This window comes from Ooceraea biroi, chromosome 1 (assembly GCF_003672135.1).
Source record: "Ooceraea biroi isolate clonal line C1 chromosome 1, Obir_v5.4, whole genome shotgun sequence".
In the NCBI taxonomy this organism is placed as follows: domain Eukaryota; kingdom Metazoa; phylum Arthropoda; class Insecta; order Hymenoptera; family Formicidae; genus Ooceraea; species Ooceraea biroi.
Window position 1 is genome coordinate 17,779,012 of NC_039506.1, and position 14,263 is coordinate 17,793,274.

Genomic DNA, 14,263 nt, shown 5'->3' on the forward strand with positions numbered 1-14,263 from the left:
TACGGAGTCACGGTGCTAGTTCCGCTGTTTATTCGTACACACGCGCGTTCATCTTCTCTCCGATCACTCGTGCGAGAGTATACACGGCGTGTAACTCGTACGGAGCAACTTACCAAGCGGACACTGCTAGGTTATAGCTGCCCATAGAGATGAATCGCCTCTACAAGGATATTTCGCGGACGAGAAACGTGCACACTTGCTGCACGCTCTTGAAAGAGACACCGCGTAACTTGAAAGGCAAGAAACACGACTCGCAGTTGTGGTTGATGAGGCAATTGCGCGATCCCTACGTGGAAAAGGCAAAGCAGGAGAATTATAGGTGTAGAAGCGCATTCAAGCTCTTGCAGATCAACGAGAAACACAATATCCTCAGTCCGGGTGTTACCGTCGTCGACTGTGGAGCGGCACCTGGCAGTTGGACGCAAGTCGCCGTCAATACGACCAATGCACATGGCAAAGAAAACAGTCCTATTGGCAAAGTTTACGCCGTAGATAAGTTGCCATTTTATCCCGTGGAAGGTGCAACCGTTTTGGGAAACATGGACTTTACCAACGCGAAAACGCAGGAAACTTTGTTGAAATTATTGCACGGCAACAAGGTCGACGTTGTTTTATCCGACATGGCTCCAAACGCATCCGGGATGAAGCAGCTGGACCATGACAATATAATAGCACTGGCATACGCCGCTATGAAATTTGCACTGCGAATCAGCAAAGCACAAGGTGCGCTCGTCATAAAATTATGGGACGGTGGTAAATCGTCCGAATTGGAGCAAGATTTGCTGAGATTTTATGACAGCGTTAAGGTGATCAGACCCGACGCAACGAGGGACGAATCCACTGAACAATTTTTCCTGGCCAGAGGTTTCAAGGGTATCAAGACTCAGTGATATCCTTCGGTCCGGTTATCCTTTGCTCGTTCGCCGCTAAATATAACCACTTGAAAATGTCTGGGCAACTTGTAAAAATAAAGACTCACAATAATTTAGCACTATATACGGGTATCGTGTTTGTTCTTATAATTCCTTCCACTTCGTTACTCAACAGGCGGCCTTGCACAACACGACAAACGCAACGTACACTACATACATCGATTTCGCTATAAATAATACAGTAAGATTCAATATACAGTTAACGCGATTAACGCGCATCGGTACGCCCGCGCCGTTAATGCCTAATCCTGTGTGTCTACGCTACTTGTGTATTATGCTACGCGCGCGTATATATAATATATACATTTCTCTATGATGAAATTAATATGTACACGAATCGACAATGAACAATACGAGAGAGACGTTACACACCACGTTGAAACGCACACAGAGAGCAGTAGAGTCGTCAACTGCACGGTGTCACGCGAGTATCGTGCAGCTTTCGGTTTCGTTATCGCACACGTAGTGGGACACGCGTACACCTAACGAGAGCTAATTCATGTTCGACGCGCTTTCGACGGAGAGTCTCGGGATGATACTTGACCGCTATAATTAAAAAGGCCACGGCCTTCCAAGACGTTACGTGCGGAGATAGAGTAACCGAGGAAGAAACTGTACCAAGTAAATTTTCATCAATATACGTATATCACTCGATTTGTGACATCGTGGTAGAAATATAACGTCGTTTATCGATAAACCGTTTAGCGAATTTCAGTTATCTCGAGCCTCTTCGCCTGATGCTTATCTTTCAAGCAAGCGCGATTACGACCAACCGAGTCATACCGAAAACGCATATACATGTAACAGTGGGCTAGACAATGTAGATACAATTTCTGATCGATTTGTAAGGACAAATTTCCACTCGGAATTATGCGGATTATAACTAGAGCGACTTTCCCCCCTTCGGAATCTTGAAATTGACGCCGTAAGACATACGCGACGTTGCTGTAGAGAGCAGTATACAGATTCTTGAGATTTCGTACTACGGGGGAAAAAAAAAATCATCATTTTTATTACTCTATAATAATCCTAAAAAGATCAGTCTGCTTCGGTAACACCTCCATTAGTAAATTAGCTCAGCATACCGTTAACAAACACGTAAATACCGTTTACGCGTCGTTACATTTTCCAAATAACGTTATCATCGACTAACCCAACAATGATTCATCCACGCACGCACGCACGCACGCACGCACAATCTGTACAGAGAATAAGAAATTCAGGACGTTTCGCATTAGTCTCAGTGAATGATTTTTTCAAACGCGTGATTATCATTATCGGTAATCAGATATATCTGGCACGAAGAAATTATTATCCCGCATACTCGCATCGTCGCGTCGCGGTAAAACACGAGCGTTTCATCGTAAATTCACGCCAAGTGTACTAGCTACTCTTCGTATGAGAACGATGCAATGCTATTATCCAATAAACGATCCAATAGCGACTGTGGTCAATATAATCAGTAAAGGAAATATCTTATTAGGAGGCAACGTTTGTGTAATGTTTTGTTAAGATTTATAAAAATCTCAATGGAGCCACGGTAAAAAGAAAAATGTAAAAAGAAAATGGAAGAACGTCAGGCGTGTAACGAAACATACGACGAGAATACGAGCCGTTAATAATTTCTGTAGCGGTGAAAAAAGATCACTTGCTCGTTTAGCGAATCAATCAGCAACGCTAATTAATTTAACGCCAGCGTTTCTTCACTGTCATAACTAATTGCAACAAGTTCGTAAAGGAGAGTTAACAACTGTCTCCCCTTTGCGTCTTTATTCAAACACGCGATATAACTTTCCTCGAGGCTTCCGTTGAAAGTTGTTCGTCTCTTTGATGCGGCAAATTTCGTCATCGGAATTGCACAAGTTTTTTTCTTGTTTTTACCTTTTCCGTTCAACGCTTATCGCGATTGATTGCGCAGTACAGCGATTACCGAGATGCACATTCCTCGTGGGACTGTCGGAAACGATCGTTGTTACAATAACGCGGTTACAATATCGCGGTTGACTCTCTACGAAAAAAGATATTCAGGGTACGATCGACTAACATTCCGATAGAAAAGCTCGGAAGACAAACCTACACTTCCCGATCACTCCTTCCGAGATCGTCAAAATATCCAGACGATTTTCAACATTCGCTGGATTAGAAAATACTAGATGTACCAGTACTACCGATACATGAATCCTTCAACGAAATCGCAAAGAGGAGCGCGAAATCTAACGATCGTCCTCGATTATGTATCGAGTGGACTCGATCGAGCTTCCTTCGACAAAAAGCCCATGCGTATCGCGCGGCTCTATCCGATCGATTTTCGTATTCTTCACGAGAGAATTCTCAATTTGGCACAATTTCAACATTCGCTCTCACTTTTCCCCCTTTCTCACTACTTTCTTCTTTTCCTTCTTTTTCGTTTTTTCATAGAGACCGAGTTATCCGTCGACTGGCGTTCCGCGTTTCTGCGTGAGTAGCCTGTTGATTTTCCTCGATGCCGATTCCGTATGTAGATCCACCCTTCGCGACGACAATGTCCGCAGGAATCGATCACGGGACTGTTTCCGTACGTCGTCGATCGTTTCACCGTCCGGATTGTGATCGACGGGATAGATAGCAGGATCCCTGACCAGTGGCATCTTGCTCCAGAAGCGCAACAACATCGGGCTCTCGCTAACCGTCGTCGCTGGGACACGATCGGATTGTGGTCGGTCCGGCTTCCAGCTCGGCGCCGCCAGATAGTAAACAGGTTTCTGACGGACGGGGACGCTGCTCTTGGTGCTGGTGCTGTCGTAGGAACCGAGATCGTCCGAAGGATAGAGCGAATGCTGCTTGTAACTCGGGCCGTGTATACTATTGACTTCGCTCGACGGAAATCTCATGTAACCAGGAAAGTTTGCGTGGTTGTCTTCGGCGTTGTCGTTGGATCGTTTCTGCTCGATCGTGCGAATTTCGGGCGTCGGCTCCTTCTCGGGATTCGACAAAAGCGACTCGGATGACGAAGGTGCGGCCTCTAGCTCCTCATGTTCGGCACGTTTACGTTCGTGCGAACCTGCCGCGGGTATTGTGTCGTGGGCATTTCTCGAGAACACGGCTTCTGGTTCGCGACTGCGAACGGAGGCGGGACTCTCGCCAAACGATTCTTCAAAATCATCGTTACCACTGCTTTTCACGACTTTCCGAGTCACGTCCGGCGACCTGGTAGTGATTAGCAGACTCTCCGTATTTACGTCCAATAGGGTCGTTTCCAGAATGAGGTCACCGTCGATACTGACCTCACTGGAGACATTACTGCCCGTCTCATCCTTATCCTCGGCAAGTGTCGAATCGTTTAAGCGAATCGGCGAGTGCTGATCAGGGGTAGCAAGCGTCGTTTTTCCATCCGTGGCCGTCTCGTTAGCGCGCCGTTGCTGCGTCCGTTGCTGATCACGATGCAATCGCTCGACGTTTCGCGTGGGAAACGTCATACCAGCCTCGCCGTGCTTCAGGATCTCCTCACCTTCCACCTCCGTTGATTCTTCCTCTTCCGGCACGTCCGTGCCGTACGTATATTCCAGGTCCTCTTCTTCCTCGTCGTAGATGAACTCGGTTTCCCGTGACTCCTTCAAGCTGGGATTCTCCGCCGTCGCCTCCGTTGATTTCTTTTCCGCGTGTGTCTCGTTATTCCGAGCTTGCTCATCTACTATAATCGGCTGCGAAACTTCAGGCAATCCTTTCGTAGATGAATGCACGGTGTCTGCCATGTCGACGGTAATAACGTCCTCGATAGTAGCATTCGAGATGAGATCCGACACGGGTGCACGATCGGTGGTCGCGTTATGCGGTCGCGTTAATGCCAAAGTAGTAACGTTATCATTTACCGTGGTATGTGGCGGAATCACGCTTGGTAGCTTCGTAGCCGAGAGCAGCAGTACCAGCGTGGGTGACAGTTCGGTGGTGGAATTGTCCCGTCGTTTCTCCGTCGAGATACCTTCCCCTGTAACGTCGAGTCCCTTCACGCTCGAAGTGTTCGATAGTGTCTTGAGAACTATCGGTATCTTGTAGTCCACTATCTCCGAGAAATTGGTGTCGTTTGTCTCGTCGACAAACTCCGCAATCGGAACCACCATCGCATCAGTCTTCCGTTCAGGCTCGTTGGCGTTGCTGGAATTTCCAGGAAGAAACATCGTCTTTTCGCTCAATGTCGTATCGTTCTTCATCCCGTACACGGTCACTGTCGTCTCTTCGTGCGGCTTTGTTCTTTCGCCCTCGTCGCCCGGCTGAGTCTCATCGTGCGCTGGCGCGACCATCGGATCGCTCACCGAGAACGCGTGCTCGAGGCCGATCTTGGTCGATTGAGGGTTCGAATCGGGTACCAGAGGTATGTTGAGCTGCAGGGGACCGGTCGATTTTTTTTCGTCATTCTTCGAGGTTGCCGCTTGCGAAGCACTGTCTTGATTCGCGTACAGAGCGTTGAGTCGTTCGAGAAGGAAATTAATGTGCGCGTTCTCGTCGATGTTGACGCTCTTCACGCACCTGCCCATGGCATCGGCGCGATAACCCTCCGCGCAAGCGGGTAACGCCGGTGCGATGAATACACTCTTGGGCGTTATCCTTCGCAGCAGAGCGGTCGAGTCTACGCCGGGCTGTATGCCGGCCTGCGTGTCCACCAAAAGCCAAGTGTGCCAAGTGAAGTCGCTCAGGGATCCGATGTCCTGCGATTTCCTTTTGGAAGGGGACATGGTCGATGACGTTTCGGATGATACGCTCGGAGGCGTTAGTTCGCCACTGCGAATCAATCCGAGAAACATCAAGAGGACGAGGGAAATTCTCCACCGAGATAGTTCCTCCCGTGGACTCGACATCTTTTTCGTGTTTCCGGGACGAAACCTTCCTTGTTCTCGCAGAGTTGTCTCGGGGGATGTCTCGGGGGATGTCTCGGGGGATGTCTCGGGGGATGTCTCGGGGGATGTCTCGGGGACGCTCGGCTGAGTCTTGCTCGTCACCTGTCCTTTGTCCTTGGAAGCATCGGATCAGTCTGTTAACAGATGGAAGGAACGAAATTATTAATTGCCGCCGTGTGCGCGCGCCCGCGCGCTACTAAGTACTTAAGTGGCCGGAATTGGCGATACGTTTGCGCAACGCGACTTGAGCTGAATTAGCTTGAACCGCCTAGGGCTTTCACTCGAGTAGTAGCTCATCCTGGGCAACGTTAACCCAGTTTCCAATCTTAATAGACGTCACTTGACCGATGGTGCGCACATACCAACCCCGAACGCATCGTTCCTCGAGATAATTTGGGATCGCGAGTTTCCTCGGACATTTCGAGAAGGATACGCGGAGACTTCGTACGTATATTCGTATGTATATTCGTATTAAAAGATGCGCTGCAAAGTGCGCGTCTCATGCGACATCTGCGAGTGTATGTACAACAATACGTACTTGTACAACATGTGAGAAAAAGTGAGTACACGCGGATCTATTTTTACCGTTACGCAGCTGGATTGAATTTCTATCGTCAACTTTCTATTTTGGATTCAATGATTTTATGTTACACCCAACGCCAATATCATCTTGGGCTTTAGCAACGTATGCAATAGTTTGTGAACCAATATATGTAACGATAGAGTGTAATCAAGTTTAATTTTTAATTATTCATTACAATGCGTAAAGTTTTTAGCGCGTCCTACGCGGGGTTTTGCGATCGATGTCACAAATAAAGCGTACGCCGTACGTAATGGCCGAGGAGATTGAATATATTTCGTCCGAGCGTATCTTTTTTTTTCATCCTTTTGCCTTTCCAATCAACGAAAGTCGATGCGATAACATCGAAGTGAATGTCAGACCGCGACGGGAAGTACCGTCATTTAGCTTGTCCCGTTTACGCGTATCTCGTCGCTGCCTCGTACAATAATTTCGCCCGGCGGCGGAAAATGCGATTTTCCGTGTCGCGCGGCACGATATTGACAATCCGAGTTGAATTAACGCTCGGTATGGGTGATCGCCGCTATCGGCGATACGTTGGGAAGGCGGAACGGTGTGGAGCGGTGCGGACGAACGTGGACCGTGAATATTTCGAACATGAGACATCGATAATCGTTATCGCAAGCGAGAGAGCCGACTGCTATGGAACGAAGAAAGGATACCGACTAGCAAATAGTGAATATCTTTCGAGCGCTGCTAGATATCGGTGTGATTCTTCTTTCGGAACGATCCTATCTCGCGACGGCGACGCGGTGTGTAAGCACGTGAAAGCGTCTCTGTCAAGAGCTGTCTCTATTAAGGGCGTTTGATTAATGTTGCCGGTCGATCGCGGTACAAGATCGCTAAACTAGGATACTTATCCTTTATGGCTCCTATTTCAGTTATAATCGGCTCACTCAATGTGTTTTATGCTGATAAAAGATCATAAAGCGCCGTACGTCAGTGGGTGCATCATCAACAGATGACAATATCGATACACGCGAGATAATAATCTCTACTTCACACGGTGAAATTATCCTTTTTAGTGAATTCTGACAATTACAATAAGATTCAAATGCAACATAAAGCGAAGGAACAAAGCTTCGAAATATTGCTCGAAGAGATTGGAAGTTGTATTCAAGACAGAGGACAGAAAAAGATGTGAAAAGAATTTGTCATCGATTTTAATATCGCGGTGCACAAGCAAACGTACGTAACGTACGTGTATTCAGCTATAAATTCAAATATCTGGATGGAGCAAAATAAATATAGTATATCTAAAATTTATATTAAAATTTGCTCGTCGGACGCGCCCACGCGCGCGATGATTGCTCGAGGCCAGCGAAAAAGAATTAATGGTCGCAGAGTGACAATTTATGTGATTGTCGTAACATCTCAAAGGATCTCGAACGTGGATCTCGTACCTGACGAAAATACGTGCTTCTATATATATATATAAGCGGGAAAACATATAAGAGACGGTCTAACGATGTCAAATCGCTCTCGCTACGAAAAAAATACCAGACATTAGACGGATGAGACGTTTTCGAGAATCAACTCCAACGATTCCTTCCGTCGCGCAAATTATTCCGACGTCTTTTCTCCTTGTCCCTTTTCATGCCATAACGTTTCTGGGACACCTCCGAGACTCTCTTACGACTCGCACAACAGGTGCATCCTCGCCAAGATTCCACTGTATCTACGACGCGGTATGCACTTTGTCTGGTCTCGGACATATCCCGGAGCCGAGGCAACTTGGCTGAGTTTGCATTTATCCTCCGAGGTTGCACGCGTTCGAGGTTTGACCCTGGCCGTATGTATGTACGCACATGTGTGTACGTATGTGTGTTGCGCGGATCATCTCGACTTTTCAATCGTGTTACACGATTAGTTGGAAGTTTGTCCAACTTGTACCATACGGACTATTCGTCGTGTGTTGTTCGATATAGAACTTGTCGGAACTCTAGACACGTAAACCACCAGCGATCGACAGCAGACGTATTCGAGCCGCGAATTCGAAATTTCGTCATAACGCCGCGAAGGCTGACCGGCTTCTCTCAGTGAGAGGATCAGATCGTGTCGGCACCCAGGTTAACGTAATTGGCGCGCGCGCTATTAAACGTGAAATTAGGCTCGATGCTGCTCAAAGCAAACGTGACGGCTTAATTGCCGTCTAAAATGGCCTCGATTGTGACCGACGATCGACGACCGACGGTCCAAATCGAGCTAATGTCGACTTTTGACAAGACGCTTGACGATTTTTACCATTCTATCATTCTCTCGGTGCATGTCGTCCGTCGCGATGCCAGCAGACGCAAACACTTGCAAAATTACGACAAGTGATGCTGTGATACGAAAGAATCCGTAGTTACACCGGTAATCGGTAACACATTTATTTATTCCCGCTTTACATAATTTTATCTTATTTATTTAGTATTTTTAATTTTTACAGTGTGTTTGGTCACGCTAACGTCTTGTATCATCCAAACGCACACACGTATGCATTCCCTTCTGATGATCCGCTTTGCCGCGGGCGGGCCGCGTTTGTGTCACGGAGGAAAAGACACGATCAGCCGAGTCTCCGCTGTGAGAGATTCAGCGGGGTCAATGAATCTGATCTGGAAAGCGGCGTGTACTCGCGGTGGCTGAGCTCGTGGGAGCCGCCGCCGTGGGGAACTATACGCAGCCGCGACCTCGAGGCCTCCTCTCCCGAAGACGATGGCGGCGACTTTTGCTGCCTCTTCTTCTGCTTCATCTTCTTCTTCTTCTTCTTCTCCTTCTCCTTCTCCTTCTCCTTCTCCTCCTTCTCCTTCTCCTATTCCTCCTCCTCTTTCTTCTTCTTCTTTTATTTTGTCATTTTATTTTTCCCGCTACATCATATCGGTGCTACTCCATAGCGCCGATACGTCGCAATGGAATCATATGCCCGCGAGCTCGTTCGCAACATTTCGAATCATGTCGCTTCGAACGTCAGAACGTTTCAGGAGAATTCAGGTCGGGTGCAATGCATTTTATTAGAGAATAAAATAATAGAAAGCCGAAATAATACTAAACAAATTCGCCGACTAATTATAAAGCATTAAAAGAATATATTTTATCGATCATGTTGTACCGCTGCGTTTCGATCCACGCGTTTCTTCTGCCTGCGAGTCCGTGACATATCGCGTGTGCGACTCGAAGGTCCGCAACGGGAATTCCAGTACGCGTTTGCAACATGTCTGGCTGTCGTCCAAGGAGATCGGAAGACACGGCGGTAACAATCAGCATGGCCGAAACTTTTCTCGGTTAAATCTCGTAAGCGGCGTATTTAGATGCTGCCGCGCCGACATTTATTGCGACTAGTCAACATTGCCACAGAATTGTAAAAAAGAAACGAACATCTTCCAGATACATACAAGTGTGTACGTATCTTTACCGAACTGGATACGGGTCGAATGTTTTTGAAAACGCGAGATCTTTGCCGAAATAGTCGATTGCACGAATTTTCCGATATTTCAATCGAATACAACGACGGGAATAACGAGGTGCTTTTCGAGGTCTCTCTCGAGTTATGCTCGTACGTGAAATAGAAGAGACACATCTATATCTCTCAGAGCTACAAGTTCAACAGCAATTTTACGAGGTTAGCTGCCGCCTCTCGCGAGGCGAGACATTCCGCAGAGTATAGCGTTACTTCGGCTCGAAGAATGCATTACGAAGACGTTCTCACCGACGGGAAACAATACAAGGAGCCGTTGGTCAGATAACGCTCGCACCTTGCTTCTATCGCTACTTTACACTTGCTGCTTCCTCTGCTTCCGAGAGAAAACGAATGCGTTTGCATTTTCTTGTGAAAATAAATTGCTAGGGGAAACGCTAATAATCTCGAAAATCACAATTTGTAACTTTACTAGCACATCTCAATGGATTGTGCTACTATTAATAATAGCACCGAGCAACGTTCGCAAGTTTTGAGTCGAGCTTGGCTGTCGCGTGTAACCGAAGCCACAGGTATCGATTACAGACAATAGCGAAATTCCATACCTCGTTACTTTATTAATCTTTTTTCAAGTACAAACAACTTTTTTAAATTGCGCGCGCGCGCGCGCGTTCCCGGTATTGAAAACCTCACCCCGAGCTTTCATTTGTGCTCCTGTGGCCCATGACCTACCGCTCTAGTACGCGTTTGCTGGATTGACTTCTGGAAAATTGAGAAAAAGCGTTTGCATCGCTTCTAAGAAGCCGACACTTGCGGCACGAGAGAAGAAACGTTCGTGGAAGGACTGAAAAACACCGTGATTCTGACAAGGGAAAGAATGAAAATTGCATTTAGAGTAGGCCCGAGAACACGCAATGCTGCTCTTATTACAAATTCACTTGATTAACATCGTCACCGGGATATCATCATGATGATTTTATAAGAAAGCGGATGGCAAAAGAAATGCTGGAAACACGCTGGTGTTTAGGCTTTCTCTTGTTAATAATAAAGATAAAAGATTTCCTTCCCATTGTTTGTGCCATTTGCTTTCGTGCGAACCTGTGATGCTGTAACGGATCTCCGACGATTTCGTGACCTGCAATTTTGCTGCGCGAGACGCGCTCGTTACTCATCGAAGATAACAAAATATTATTCTTGATGTCTCCGTAAAAATGTATCCTTTGTAGGATAAAAACGGTTTCGTTCAACAGCCAAGCGCAGAAAATAACGCATGTTTGGAATTCAGGTGGGAGGCCCGGTTCCTCTGTCCCAGCAGGCTGGCTATACTCAAAAACGTGACTCGAACCGGATTTCTAAATCCGTTCGACAACCGGCTATATTTAGAAAGAAATATCTTTTTCTCGGCACGGTATATGACCACAGCATAGCATATCTTTTTCTTTTTTCTACTTTTCTCTGACAGGGTTCTCATCTCGCGCGACTTTATCTCGACGTTGGTTCGAACCGAACGAACGGATAGAGAGATGAAGGTGCCGAGATGCGAAGGCGCTTATACAACCCACGGAGCGTGTGGGTCAATCCCGTCAAGTGGTTTCTAAGTCCTACATGCACACTCGTCGGAATGACTTTCGTTCATACGAACCGCTCGGAGCGAAAATCATCAAGTTTCCTTCAACCCACGTAACGTAATGTATCATCTATTCTCGTTGAGAATAGAAATAGGAACCAAAGACGCATGTTTTCTACGAGAGACGGTTTATTATCGTATTTGTTATACGTATGGGAAGGAGATAAACTTTTCACATTTTACGATTTAACGAAGTCTCGATCGCTCTACTCGTTGGGAAAGAACGCGCGCGCGCGCGCGCGCGCGGCAACTATTATGCAGGATTATGCAAACTCTGAAACAAGTGATCGGGCCGCAGCGAGCAACGAAGACCAAGAAGTTCAAGGCAAATTGAAAGTAGAAATGAGACTCCGTTACCATGCCGATGGAGCAGCGATATAGTAATGCATTTACGAGGCGTCTCATACGCTTTACGCGCGTCAGCAAAAAAAAGGTCCTGCGAAAAAAATCGGCGTCAGCGAATCGATCATTTGAAGATATTAGGTGAAAAACGTAATTAATGCAAGAGCGTGTGCTCATATCGTACGTGGTTTTTATCGAAAAAACATCACATCTCGTAGACCTTCCGTGAACTTTCGGGATAGTGAATCCGAGACGGGCACACCAAGCCGAGAAACGTTATTTCCGAGTCGTAAAGATCGTACATAATTGTTTGCACTCTATTCATAATTTGCGATGAAATGTTTCATCAGATGGAACTTTCGGCTTTGGAATACGAAATGAGAGGAACATCGGAGAATGCACTTTCCTCATAGTTGACAAGAAACATTCTTGGAGCTGTGAACCTGTTTTTTCGACCCTGTCGATATCGGTATCGGTGCGTATCGAGGGATTACGAGACCAGCTTAGTGTCTACTCACATGCGTTTAAGAACTTTACCGCGTACCTGATCGTAACAAGCTGAGAACTGAAGAAAAAGTTTTTGGTGCAGCACAAGGTTTTTCTATCCTTTCTTTTCTCGATAACACAGTCGCAGAGTTTATCCGATTTCAAGCGATTTATTCAGGAAATACGCGTACTCTCATCTTTCCGTTTCGTCACCGTAATCATACGATATGGGCAAGACAGTGTCTCCGAGTGAGACGTGATACGAAGGATTCGCTTAGAATATTACGGATGCACGATATTCTCATCATGTTTCTTTCTTACATGATTTGCTCCAATGACGGAGTACCAATGACGATACGAGCCTAACACGGCCGTTTCATAATTGAGTAAGATTAATACATCGTCGTACTCGGCCAATCAGAAAAATGGTGATAACATGTTCGCGGACATGGTCCGGGTCGAATAAAATGTCGAATAAAAAACGGCGACAAAGTTGAACCGGCCGTGGCGGATCGAGTTAACGCGCGTGGATCGTAACGTTATTTAACGATCATCATCGTCGTCGTCGGTTGTGGAACGCAGCGCGCGGGAGAGGACCTTGAGGCCAACTGTCTCGTTTTGATAGCATCAGCAGAGTTTCGTGTAAACTAATTAATCGGCGCGACGCTGGGTGTCATAAAATAACGTCGTATATTATCCGCTCGCGCGATCGCTCGACTTCATCGCGAGTTATGTTTCCGTGAGTCATGGCGACTGTACTTGGTTGAAAAGCGAGATGAAAGATCGCGCAAAACGATCCTCGATGTGTTCGCGGATAAATTACGACGATCCGCGACGTAATTCGGGCCATCGAGAAGAGCAGCGCGGAAGAAAACGAGCGGCGACGTCGTCTCGAGAGACGATGACGGTAGTCTTCGCTCGAGTTAATGCTCGAGATGTATTAAAGACGCCATCATGTGAGATAATAAAAATATAATAATGACGAAAATTTAAATGAAAAGCGACGACGATAAGCTCGCGTAAATCCGTTTATCGTCCGCGAGGCGCGTAACTTTAATGGTACATATAGAACGCGATCACATGAAGAGCGCAGTAAAATCCAGCGCGGGAAAAACTGGTTCGGCAAATCGTTCACTTCCGATATTTCGCCGCGCGTTCGCGTGGCCAATCGCGTGACGAATGTCGTCGCGCCGGTCGTTGCTCATTACTGAAAATAAGAAAAATGCCAAAGCACACAATGCCATAACGCGAAATGCCTACTGTACAAACCGACGGCTGGCTAGTGACTGGTTAACTGCAATATCGCCCTAATTACATGTACCTGGCAATGGTTGCAACATATTATTTCTATTTTTATCTCCATGTTCATGCGAGCCGCCACGCGAGCGAGCGTCCAGCACAGAGAGAATCGACATTAAAACGGTCTCTTTCGTCTCTTTCTCAACATTAACCAAGTCATTTACCAAGTTCCATTTCGCCATTTACCAAGTAGATACGATCTGACGAGATAAAGGAGAACTATCCCACCCATGAATGTTACAGAGTGACGAGCGATTTCGATATCTAGGGCGCATTCCTGCGAGATCATAAGCTCGAAATGAATAATTACGCTAAAGAACAAGTAACGAGAAGAACAATGCGGGCTTTCTGATTTATTAATGCGCAGAACCAGATTACGCAGAATTACAGCAGGTTGATCGACGGTTAACGTACGTAGTACGTAACTACGTAGTAGAGAGAGAGAGAGAGAGAGAGAGAGAGAGGCCACCGTTACCATCGCCGTGAAATACAAGAGTACACTCTACCCAAAATAGCTGTGAGATTACTTTTTCTTAACAGGGCAGGGGTGCGCTCTCCGACCTTTAAGAAGCTTGTGAGACCTGACTTGTGAACTCTCTCAGTTTCGAGAATGGTAAAATGGAGTAAAGATGGAGAATGATACCCATTTTTAATGTTCCAGTAGTAGTCTTGGAAAAATTATATCAGTCTTAGGAGAAGCATCGCTCACGTTACCACCCCCATACAGTA

General features: G+C 46.4%; 2 protein-coding genes across 2 annotated transcripts in view; one reads left to right on the top strand and one right to left on the bottom strand.

The window, feature by feature from the left end:
- LOC105274997 (rRNA methyltransferase 2, mitochondrial) lies at nucleotides 1–993 on the top strand. Its single transcript, XM_011331573.3, has one exon. The coding sequence runs from the start codon at nucleotides 150–152 to the stop codon at nucleotides 888–890; it is 741 nt and encodes a 246-aa protein (XP_011329875.1). The 5' UTR covers nucleotides 1–149; the 3' UTR covers nucleotides 891–993.
- Nucleotides 989–14,263, bottom strand: part of LOC113563164 — a 27,211-nt gene continuing 13,936 nt past the window's right edge. The window contains exon 2 of the mRNA XM_026974453.1: nucleotides 989–5,937. Coding sequence (XP_026830254.1) covers nucleotides 3,359–5,764 — 2,406 coding nt within the window. The 5' untranslated portion in view covers nucleotides 5,765–5,937 and the 3' untranslated portion in view covers nucleotides 989–3,358. The remainder of the gene's footprint in view (nucleotides 5,938–14,263) is intronic.